Below are 12,549 nucleotides of genomic sequence, written 5' to 3'. Positions count from 1 at the left end.
TGTAATCTTTTGCTGTGTTCAGAGAGGCAAGATAAAGTGATACTGTTGTCCAATTCTGGTGGTAGTTTGCCAGATCCCAAAGAGGCTAATAAAGTTATATGCAATTCATGTGACTTTGAGCAAATGAATTACAGCTGAAGACAAAGACAGATGCTGAGTTTGCTATTCTTTTCTTTGTCCACTTTCATGCTTGCCATGTTCTATCTTATGAAGAAACAGAATCAGACTTTAACACCTAAAACTAAGAGCTAACACTTAAAATGGCGTCTCCATTTTTCCCACCTAGCACATTTGATATTATCTAAGAAACTGTCAAACAGAGGGGTTTGTGGTCTTGTAAAGAGAGAAGGAATGAGAGGGAGTGTGCTAAGGATATGGTTTATATAATTTTTAATGGCTTAAATCTTTAAACTTTTGGGGGGGTAAGTATTTAATATCTATTGAACAGACTTTCTGAAATTGGTAATGCACAACAAGCAAAACAAATTATCTGGCAATATGAAGTGAACTAAGTTAATGTAATCGCGGCAGTTAAATAACAAACAGGCAACTTTAAAAATGTAACATGCTAAAGCCCTAGCCAGTCCCTACATAGAAGAGAGTATTTCTTACACTTAACTAACCCTGCTAATAGTTTTGGGACAGTGCTGAGGATTCCTCAACATGCCTTAGTAGACTTATAGATGGCTCCAACCCTTTGTAAATCTTACTAGTTAATTGGGATCCATTATGGATTCTGATGGGAGAGGATGGTTTTATTAGGTTTAGTAGCTCTTCATAGCTCTCAGGGTCATCAGTCAATGAGCGTAAATAGAAGTGTCCAAAGACTGACAACTTATTAGGCCTACCAGGTGACTCAGATTTTGCTCATCAACAAAGAACAAGCTTTTTAAAGTTAAGAAGAATTGGATGGCTGCTAAAGAGGTTCCTTTGGCTTACAGGGCATTGGAGATTTTTAAACTCTGCCCACCTATCTCATAAGACTAAAAACAGGATCTCAAATTCCTTCTAGCATCTGCATGTAGGAAGTTAAGGGAAGGAGGAGAATAAATTTGCTAATACCTACAGAATGGACCTCCTATGCACCTCCCAAATATACAAGTGTTGCTGTCATTGATGTGAGGTAATCCACTGGAAGGACAGGGACCCCCTTCTCCTCAGTGTTCTACTTGTATCTTCTGTTCTCCCCCCCCCTCCACCTGCAAATCTCTTGCAAATCTGTCCCCAGGAAAGGATCCAGCTTTCTGTGCATATCCTAAGGAATTCAGGAGAGGTGATTCCCTCCTATATGTGTAATGAGACTCATCTTTTTTTTAAAGCAAATCCCTTACTTGTGAGTCCCACTGGATAGTTATATAAGGTGTTTATTAAACAAATATATATTATTTTTATCTGTTTTGAATCTGTTGACTTTTTAAGTGTCTTTTTTCTTTTATTTTGGAAAATATAAAAGGGAACACTGAATTAATCTTCTCTATAGCATTCATTAATTTTTATCTCTGAGTCCTCACCCTTTTCCTTTGTACACTAAACAGTCATCTCTTTCTATGTGACATCCCTTGCACCTCTCAACACCCACTCTGACTCTAATCATTTGAGTTTCCCTTCTCTGAACTTCTTCCCAATTCTGCTGTTGGCATACTTTTTTCCCTGAAATTTCTTTCTGTTGTGGAAAGCATTTGGGGTAAAACTAAAATTGAAATTCTTCATTTTATTATCAAAATTTCTCTGTGTCTTAATATTTATCTTGTTCATCTTTCACATGACTTTGCTATGTTAGTGTGTAGTTAATGTACAAAGTTTCAGAATCCTTGCAACGCATTTTATTTTATCTACAGATGTTGAAGAAGCTCAGCAATCAGAAAATACAACAGGAGCAGAATCTCTTGGCCCCTTTGCAGACCAGGAGCATCAACTAACCCGAAGCAGTAGCACTTCAGATGTTACAGACCAATTTAGTTCTGATTTTTTTCAAGGTAACTTTTGTGACATACAGTACCTATAATGTGTTGAGCTACCTTTGATAAATTACATTTGTTTTTCAGTGCTCTAAATACTGTTTTATTAAATAACAAACTTAAATGTAACACTAGCTTCTTCTTTGGGTAGTCCCCATGGGTGCTCCACGTCTGGTGTCAGGCTGGTCCTGGTGCTGCAAATCGGAGCTTGCCAGAGCTGTGTGTGTGTGGCCGGACCGCGCGTGCGCGAGCCAGTTTCGCACCTTTCATCTGCCGCGTGTGGTCCGGCGCCCGCCAGTTCTCCTCATCCGCCTTGGGTCGCAGACAGAGCTCCCCCTTTCTCCTCAAACAGAGGTTCTCCTTCTCCTTCAGGCAGCTACCTGAGGGGAAATTTGAAAAGAATAAAACCGTTCCTCATTTAGCCCGGGTTGCAGGCTTGTTGTTTAAAAGAAGAAAAAAAAAACCCAAACAAACAAACCACAAGAAAGACGTTTCCCTCATTCACAGTTTCTCCCCATTACTCTTAATGTTTTAAACTAACAGTAAAAAAAAAAAAAAGAGAGAGAGAGAAATAATAACCTTTGTGATAAAGAAGTACAAGCGGAAAGAAAGCCGGTGACAAAAGCGGCGGCATTTAGGAGGCGCGAACTTTCATCCCTTTCACGGTGCAAAATGCTGGGCTCCCCTGGTTTTAAAAAATGTGCCAGGTGCGCTGAGCCAATGCCGATATCAGACGGACACTCGGCTTGTGTCTGTTGCCTTGGGGAGGCACATATCCCCCAGAAGTGCACCCACTGTGCCAGCTTGATGACCAGAGCCCGCAAGGAGCAGGAGCGTCGTTTAAAAGAGATCCTGTTCAATAAGGCTCTCCTGCCTTCTACTGCTTCAGGATCCTCTGCCTCAGGCCCCACGGCTGAAAAGTGGAGGGCTCCTTCCGAGGCTGTGCCTTCACCAAAAAGGAAGACAGCCTCCCCCGCTCATTCTCTGCCAGCTGCTCTGCAATCGTGGGTGAGCACAGGTGATAAGCCGGGTACCTCGGGCTCGAGGGTAACCCGTGCTCCTATTGCAAAGAAGCCGGCCGGCATTCCCCGATCGCGGCAGCCGCCGGCACCGCAATCTGCACAAGGGCTTCTTAAAGGTACAGCTACAGTGGCACCGGACCTGTCCGCACCAGGTGCTGAAATGCCTTCAATCACTGCTCCTCACATGGAGTTATCCCCAGCACCGGCACCGGAGCAGCAAACTCCTGCCCAGATTCCTCCTTCTGAGCCTTTAACCCTTCAGTCCCCAGGCTCTGGACAGCTTCCAGCATCAAAATCAAATATCCAGGAAATCTCCCTGCATACCTCTCCAGGGTTTTCTCGGGACCCATCTCCTCACCCTTGTGTTTCTACATGCCATACAAGAGATCAGAGGGAATATCATCAGCGAAGTCTTTCACCTCGTCGCCATTATTATAGAGAGCATCGCTGCTAGGGATGCTCTAGATCTCGTTCTCCTACAAGACACTCTCGCTCACCGATTCATTCACCACGAAGTACCTATTATGTCAGGTATAGCAATACTAGGTCTTCTAGACCTTCGTCACCTGCGGGGTCTGACCGACGTTATACCCACCATCAGAGACCTTACTATATTGAATCATCTCATCGCAGTCATTCTCGATCTCATCGCAGGTCTCCATGTTCCTGTTGTTCTATTATCCCACATTCCATTCATTCAGAGATTCTCAAACACTCCCCGCTACGACGTACGATACCTTCTCGTTCTCCGGTACCCCGATCACAAATGTCAGACTTAGAGGAAGGGCAACTCTCAGAAACTGACCCGGACATGTCTCCTAAAGCCTGCTCATCTGTGCCTTCCAGGGATGAACTGGTGTCTCTGGGCAAAACGTCACCTCCGGACGATCTTAAAGAATTCCAAGACCTCTTTAAACGTGTCGTGCAATCCCAAGAAGTACAACTTACTGAGTCCCAGGTTAAACAGCATAAGTTATTCAAGAATTTACATCCTAAACAACAACGAAAGATTGCCCTCCCGATAGATGATGCTATCATGGAGGTAGCACAGGACATCTGGCAGACGCCAACATCAATACCGCCCACCAATAAAAAAGTGGATAAAAAGTATTTTGTCCCATCCAAAGGTTTGGATTTTCTGTTTAATCACCCACAGCCAAATTCCCTGATAGTGGATGCTGTTCGCCATAAGAGTAAGATGCCCCAATTTAAAACTTCCCTACTGGATAGGGATACAAAGAAATTGGACTATTTTGGCCGAAAAGTTTACTCCTCCTCAACCTTGCTCCTGCGTGTTGCCAATTATGCTGCTCTTTTGTCAAACCATAACTTTGACAACTACTCCAAGCTCCCAGAACTTATGCAACATCTCCCTGACAATAAGAGGTCTCTCCTTAAAGCAGTTGTCCAAGAAGGGTTCACTGCATGTAGAACATCGCTTCAGATCGCCGCGGACGTTGCCAACACAGCCGCTCGAGCAATGGCAACAGGTATTGCGATGCGAAAAGCTTCCTGGTTATTGTTGGCGGGAGCCCCTAAGGAGTTGCAGTCCAGAGTGGAAGATTTACCCTTTGATCGTCAAAATCTGTTTGCCTCCACTACCGATGAGGTTCTCCATTCTGGCAAGGACTCTCGTACTACCCTTCGGTCTCTAGGGATGTACACGCCACCTTTCAAACGCAGGCGATACTACCCCTTTCAAAGGAGATATGATTACTTCCCCTATAAGCAGCAACAGCAGCGTGGATCTGACCAACCTAGATTTAGACAGCGCCCTCAGCGCAAACGTCAGCAGCAGAATCGCTCTTCAGCTCGGCCTCCTCAGAAGCAGCAGGTTTGACTCCTGTGCGGGGGACTCGAACACATCTCCACTGGTCAACACACTAAAGCCTGCCACCACCTTATTCCACCACCGCCTGAGGCCATTTCTTCATCAATGGGCCAGCATTACCTAGGACCGATGGGTCCTAGAGGTCATATCATCAGGCCTTACGATCCCATTTGCCTCAGTCCCCCCTACCACCCGTCCCACCCCCTCCCTTCTCAGGGACCAATATCACGGGGCCGCTCTTCAAGAAGAAGTTTTTCACCTGCTCGAGATCGGAGCCATAGAGCGAGTACCCGCCAAATTCTGGGGGAAAGGGTTTTACTCCAGGTATTTCCTAGTTCCCAAGAAATCCGGGGGGTGGAGACCCATCCTCGACCTGAGAAGTCTAAATCGTTTCATCCGAAAGCAGCGCTTCAAAATGACCACGCTGGCCAAGATCATGCCAGCACTAAACAAAGGAGACTGTTTCGCAGTTCTAGATTTGCAGGACGCATACTTCCATGTGACAATACACATAGTGCACAGACGTTTTCTGAGATTCGTAGTGGGCGACGACCATTTCCAGTACAGGGTACTACCTTTCGGCCTCATCTCAGCCCCAAGGGTGTTCTCCAAAATGCTGGCGGTAGTGGCTGCCCATCTATGCAGAACAGGAGTCTCCATTTTCCCCTACCTCGACAACTGCCTCATCAAGGGACACACCCAGTCAGAGGCACATCACATGGTGGTCGCAACTCGGGATCTGTTCAACTCCCTTAGCCTTATTGTGAACATTCAAAAATCACGTCCGCAACCTACACAAATTCTAAACTTCATAGGGGCGCGTCTCGACTCAGTCAGAAAGAGTTCATCTGCCAGTCGAGCGTTTTCAACTTATGCAAGACCTGATAAAAACAGTCTTGCAAGCTCCAACGCTCCCAGTACGTGTATGCCTCCAGCTTCTGGGTCATATGGCATCGACTACAATCATAGTCCGCCACGCAAGGCTACACCTCAGGTGTCTACAGCACTGGCTAAGCACGGTATACAGTCCAACCAGGCACAGCATCCGCAAGACCGTGGTGCTACCTGCACATGTCAAAGACTCCCTCTTATGGTGGACCGATCGCAACAACATGCTGTCAGGAGTCCCCTTTCACGCACCGCGGCCGTCAGTGGAGATAACCACAGACGCTTCTCTCATCGTCTGGGGTGCCCACATGGGCGCAAAAACAGCTCAAGGCCGCTGGTCCACAGCGGAGATGATGCTCCATATCAACTTTCTCGAGCTCCGAGCGGTGTTTCGTGCCTGCAAACACTTCAAGTTACACATAAGAGGCACTGTCACGAGAATTCTCACAGACAATGTAGTGGCGATGTATTATGTGAACAAACGGGGGTGCCCGATCCTGTTCACTTTGTGCAGAAGCGATCCGCCTCTGGAACTGGTGCATTCAAAACAACATTTTTATAGTCGCGTCATACTTACCGGGTGCGAACCATACCACTGCGGATGCGCTGAGCAGACATTTCCCTGAAGACCACGAGTGGGTGATCCGCATGGATGTCCTCTTACCTCTCTTCCATCGGTGGGGCTTTTCGGTGATAGATCTGTTCGCCACGCATGCCAATGCGAAATGCAGAGCTTACTGTTCCAGAGCAGGACTGGGCAACCACTCTCTGGGAGATGCATTTCTCCTTCATTGGGGCACATCACTTTTGTATGCATTCCCCCCTGTTGTACTCATTCCCAGAGTACTTGAGAAGATCATGATGGACAGGGCACGAGTGATACTCATAGCCCCGGCGTGGCCCAGACAGCCATGGTACTCAACTCTTCTGCAGCTCTCCGTACGAGCACCGCACCGATTGCCTTACCTACCGGACTTGCTCACACAACAGAAAGGCTCCCTGCTTCATCCGAAGCTGGATACTCTGCACCTGACTGCGTGGATGATATATGGTTCAGCGCGTCTGAGAACCTTTGTTCAGACCAGGTGAAGCGTGTTCTCTTACACAGCAGGAAGGATTCCACTAGGAAAACTTACCGGTCCAAGTGGTCTAGGTTCGTGCGCTGGTGCGCTCCTAAGCTTCTAGACCCTCTTGTTTCACCACTACATGTTTTACTGGACTATGTCCTTCAGCTACAATTGACTGGACTCTCCATCTCATCACTTAAAGTCCATGTGGCGGCGATAGCTGCTTTTCACTATCCCGTTGAAGGCAAGTCGGTTTTTTCCCCATCCCATGATGACTAGATTGCTCAAAGGACTGGCTAACCTTAACCCACCACGTAGGCCTCCACCACCAGCATGGAATCTTGACCTGGTGCTTGATGTCTTAACGCGACCACCGTTTGAACCGTCAGCCACGGTACCCATGTCGGTGCTTACAATGAAGGTACTCTTTCTTCTTGCCATAACATCGGCACGTAGGGTGAGCGAATTAGCTGCTTTGATGTCAACACCTCCCTATACAGTGTTTAATGCGGAATCAGTGATACTGAGGACTCATCCAGCCTTTCTACCTAAAGTCTGCACAGATTTTCATATAAATGAGTCAATCGTTTTGCCATGTTTCTGTCCAAAACCTCATACCTCTCAGCGTAATGCCCTTTTGCATACCCTCGATGTTCATAGAGCCTTGGCATTCTATATAGATAGAACCTGTACTCTGCGTAAGATGGATCGCCTCTTCGTTTTGACATCAGGGCCTTCTAAGGGCAAGTCTTTATCGGCCCAACGTATTTCTAAACTGGTTGTCTCTTGTATTACGACTTGATATACCATTGTAAGAAGCCGCTCACGTCGCAGCCTAGGGCCCACTCGACACGAGCAGTTGCTGCGTCGGCAGCTTTCGTGAAAGGAGTCCCCCTGCGGGACATCTGCCGAGCGGCGTCTTGGTCTTCTACTTCCACCTTTTCAAGGCATTATGCAATTGTTCAGCACTTCTCCTCTGACTCAGCGGTAGCCTTGGCAGTGCTGCCTAGTGTTCAGAATCCCGATTCTGATGCCCGCGTCTAACTGAGATTACTGCTTCGGAGTCACCAGACGTGGAGCACCCACGGGGACTACCCGGAGAAGAAGAGGAAGTTACTCACTTCGTGCAGTAACGATGGTTCTTCGAGGTGTGTCCCCGTGGGTGCTCCACGACCCGCCCTCCTCCCCGCTTCGGAATCTTGTCTTTCTGTCTTTCAGATAGGCGGTGAGACGAACTGGCGGGCGCCGGACCGCACGCGGCAGATGAAAGGCGCGAAACTGGCTCGCGCACGCGCGGTCCGGCCACACACACACACACACACAGCTCTGGCAAGCTCCGATTTGCGGCGCTGGGACCAGCCCAACACCAGACGTGGAGTACCCACGGGGACACACCTCGAAGAACCATCGTTACTGCACGAAGTAAGTAACTTCCTCATGCACCTAAATTAATATCTCTGATTTTCTCCGTCTACCCACTCCTTGAGGATTTTCAGAAGCTTAAATATACCACTTAAAAAGTTAGTTTTATCCATTTGAAGATGCAATATATTGGCCGAGGAAAGTGTATTTAACTTTAGCTTTTTGCTATCTTTGAAAAATTAGGACTTAATTTACCAGTGAAGTTCCTAATTTAGCAATACTGGATGCTGTTATATAGATAAGAGCCATTCATTTTTACCATGATACTTTAAAAACAATTTCTGCTTCAGTGATCATAATGGAAATGTCATTTACATCTTGCAAAAAAGTAGTGCTACCATTGTATTTTTCTATACTAGAGTACTTGGTAATGTTAATTAATTTGAACTCTCAATAGTGTTAGATGACACGATTAGCACATTAGAACACTGCAGTTTCTATTTGTTGTGCAACCATTGATGAACTACAGTCCTAATTTTCCAGTATAGCTGTAACCTTAGAGTAGTCACCACTAATATATTAGCACTTACCTCTCATAAATAGTTGTTCTTGCACATACTCTGCATTTTAGAAGAATACAGAGGTAACATTAATTGCATGCAGGAGATAAATTTAATGAGCTCAGTAGTTTCCAGACTAGCTTGAGTGAACTCTTCCTCTTCCCCAGTGTGGACAACATCATTAATATAAACTTATAGGTTAATGCTATAGACTATACGCATTTTCCCCTCCACTCCTTGCCAGTAAATTTTTTAGCAGGCTGGCCAGCAGCCTGGCTGAGTCTCGGCTTGTGCAGGATCTGAGGCCTACCCCCACTGTGGCTCTGCATTTAAAGTGTATTAGGAGCCAGGCGAGTAGGCAGCCCAGCTCAGTTCCAGCTCGTGCCGGGTCCAGGAGCTCAGACCCCACACCCGGACAGGGGCTTATAGAATAGTCGACTAGAATTCATGAGGTTAATCAGCTATTCAATTAACTTATATTTAACATCCCTGGTCTATAGGGGAATATATTGCAACATTCCACATTGAGTTAGTTAGAGGTGCTTTATACTATGGGCACACTAAAAACACTGTTTTGGCTAGGTCTCTGCCTGCATAGCGCTGTCTATACAGGTGCAAATATCAGTGGATTATTCACACTCCTCAGCAACACAGTTATACCAAAATAATTCTGTAGTATGGACCAGAGTTTTGAGTACATTACCAGTTACTGAAAGACCGCTGTCATTGGCTAATAATTTGCCTATACAGCTTTAGAGATGCTTTCTTCAGGATTTATTGGTTGTGATGCTGTCTTTACTCTGGTCTACATCTATTTGCCTGCCATTCATCTAAGAAGCCTAGGGAACAGTCAATCAAACTTTATCTGTCTTATTGAAGGGCTTCATAAATGGACACTGAGCAATTTAGAGAGAGTCTTGACTTCATTGTATAATTTATTTGCCATTAGTGCATATTCTGATATTTTACCTGCTGTGCCTCGGAAAGGAAGTATCAGCTAACAAGTCACATTAGTAGGAATGTACTGGGAATCTTGAGTTACCTTTCTATGTGCTGCATCTGTTCAATGGGAAGTATAACTTCACTTTCCAGCTCTGTTGTTCTAAAACTTTTCACGAGCACTAAAATCTCTTTGATGATTATCTCATTTTTGGTTAGTTTGTAAAAAATCAATTTGGTTTAGGCAGTTGTGATTTGAAAGTGTAGAACATAATCGTTCTTAAAGCAGGACTTGTTTTACGATCAAAGCCACTGAAAATATCTGTGATTGCTATGTAATATGTCATTTCCAGTGTCTGTCACTACATTTACATTTCACATCATAGCTAAAGATTTTAGTTGTATTCCCATAACAGTTTTTTACACTCTTGGGGAAATAGCCAAATAATTGTGTTCTTTCATCATGTAAATGAGTCCACAACAATCCTACCCCATCTTATTCAATCACTTCTGTGTAAACATTGGGAATATGAGGAAGATGTACATATTTAATGTTCTTTTGAATCATGTTAGAATTAGCTATGGACTCCATTTCCTTAATGGTTTCTATTTCTTATTTCATTAGTTTACATTTTAAAATTTTGATTTTGCAGGTAAAAAGACTGAGAGTTCGCAGAATTTAAATTGTTCAGATTCCAAATCTATTCAAGACAAGAAGGGATCTATGAAGAAAGAAAATGAAGCCCAACACGTAAGGCAAAATTGGAAGACTCTGATCCAAATTCTAATTCTAATAATTGACAAAATCCTAAAAATGTTTCATTTCTAATGATTAATACAAATGTTTAGGAAAAAGTAGCAAATGAAATTTTGCATTTGTGGATCCCATTAATGATATCAAAATTGGAATTTAATTGTAGCTGTTCACTATAGCAAGTATTTTTGAATATTCCACATCTTCTAATACGATTAGGCTGTAACATTCATTTATAGAAATACTATAAAGAAAATTACATAAAGCAACATATAGAAACTATAGGAGTGCATGTGCATATAAAATATAAACACTAAGTTCATAGCTATCATATATTAATTATATTCATTACAGAATTTCATAGTACTTAAATACATTTTTAGTGGTTCAGAGAAATACCTTTCTTCACGCAGTTTCCATAATCAGCCATTTATTTCAAAATTTTGTATGTTACCATTTTGGCTGACAGATTTATTAAACATTTCATGTAATTTTGAATAAATAGTAGAAATAATGTATGATTGAAACTGGTTTTCCTGTTAGAAGTGTAATGTAAAATCAAATTGATGGCCATAGTTTGAAACTCTGGTTTGGTCTGCTGCTCTTAAGGGATGTAATCTAACAGCAACATGGGGACTACATGTTTGGCTCAAGCACAGGGGGACACTGTGTATTGTTCTGCTTCTGTTTCTTTACCAGCAGTCAAAAGACAATGCTGGTGGGTGTAAAAGATTAGCCCTCCTCCCCCTTTTGATGTCAGAATATTTACCACCACCTGATAATGCTGTAGTCAATATCTCACCTCTCCCTTTCCCCAAGTTGATATTGAGGTTGTGGCCTTATTTATTACATAAATAACAGAAAATATTATGTGAACCAGTGCAAAGCTAAAAAATTACCACTTGCTGGATTTATCTGACCACTGCTCAATATGAACCTGATTTAGTGGGAAAAACAAAACTGTATGCAATCTTCTAAACAGTGCAAGCAACTGAATGTGCCCAAGGAGTGATTGCCATTTCCTTCTCCACAAAAATCAGCTGTAGGGCCATAAGTTGTAGAAAGATAGCCTCTGCAGATGAGTTCACTGCCTCTTGTGTAGTAGTACCGTGGCCTGAGAAACCAATTAGGGAGAAAAATGGCTGTGATATCTGACCAGTGTTTTAAGAACACTTAAGTTTTTTTACCATGTAGGTCATCTTTCCTCTTTTTAAAAAAAATAAAAATTTTCATTGCAAATATAAAAAAAACAAACCATCCCTAACCCTCTGTATTGATGCAAATTTTTGTACAGGTAAGTTTTAAAACCTGTTAGTTAGTTTCCATAGCAACTGACTAGTTAAAAGTTCCTACTCTGTACCTTATGAGAGATGGTCTTTTACTAATAAAATCATAGACATGTAGGACTGGAAGGGACCTCAGTTGGCTGTCTCATCTAGTCCCCTGCATTGAGGCAGAACTAAGTATAGTAGACTCTTGCAAATCGTGGAATTGCTATTTGTGATTCTGCATATTCATGAGGTTTCTCTGTCCTGGCCTGGGGGGATGGTGAGTGCAGTAGCTGCAGTGAGTTCCCTGTGGCTCCCTGCCTCTCAGCGTGAAATTAGGAGCAGTGGGGAGCTCATCCCAGGAGCTGAGATCCACAGATCCCAAACTTCACCATTCGCAGTAGTGCCAGGAACTAGAGATGTGGACCCAGGTAATTGGTTAACTAGTTACTGAGTAAGCATCACCTTTAACTAGTGATGCTTACCAGGTACCAGCAGAGCCAGTCTTAGGGGCGGGCAAGCTGGGTGGTTGCCCAGGGCCGCCATTTTGAAGGTGCTTCTGACAGAGCTGGTCTTTTTTTTGGCTTGGCCTGGGTCTGCCAATTGGTTAAGACCGGTCCTGGGTACCAGTTAACTGGTACGGTACTCGGGAGCAGCCCCGTGGTGGTCAGGAGCTAGCCTCCACTCCCTGCATGGCTGTATCGTGAGCAGAAGCCAGCTGCCCAGTACGGAGAAAGAGGTGGATGGCAGGAACAGAAGCTGTCCGGCATTCCCAACTATGGGTGGAGGGGGGACAGACTTCTGATCCCCACCTCTGTGCTTGGGACTGCCTGCTTCTGCTGCCCAACCCTTCCCCCCCACAGGGAGGGCTGGCAGCCCCAAGCTTGGGAGGACAGGAGC

At 44.4% G+C, this 12,549-nt stretch overlaps 1 protein-coding gene across 5 annotated transcripts in view; it reads left to right on the top strand.

Moving 5' to 3' along the window:
* The window catches only part of RALGAPA2 (Ral GTPase activating protein catalytic subunit alpha 2), a 379,885-nt gene that overhangs the window by 137,507 nt on the left and 229,829 nt on the right, over positions 1-12,549 (top strand). For all 5 annotated transcript variants that reach the window (XR_012903061.2, XM_075925792.2, XM_089777560.1 and 2 more), the window contains 2 exons: positions 1,839-1,976; positions 10,281-10,378. Coding sequence is in view for 4 of the 5 variants with exons in the window: in XM_075925792.2 (XP_075781907.2) it covers positions 1,839-1,976; positions 10,281-10,378 (236 nt within the window). In the remaining variant the exon portion in view is untranslated. The remainder of the gene's footprint in view (positions 1-1,838; positions 1,977-10,280; positions 10,379-12,549) is intronic.

The sequence above is a fragment of the Pelodiscus sinensis genome, chromosome 3 (genome assembly GCF_052426305.1).
Source record: "Pelodiscus sinensis isolate ZL-2025 chromosome 3, ASM5242630v1, whole genome shotgun sequence".
Taxonomy (NCBI): domain Eukaryota; kingdom Metazoa; phylum Chordata; order Testudines; family Trionychidae; genus Pelodiscus; species Pelodiscus sinensis.
The sequence above is the reverse complement of the archived record's forward strand: the minus strand, read 5'-3'. Positions and strand labels throughout refer to the sequence as shown.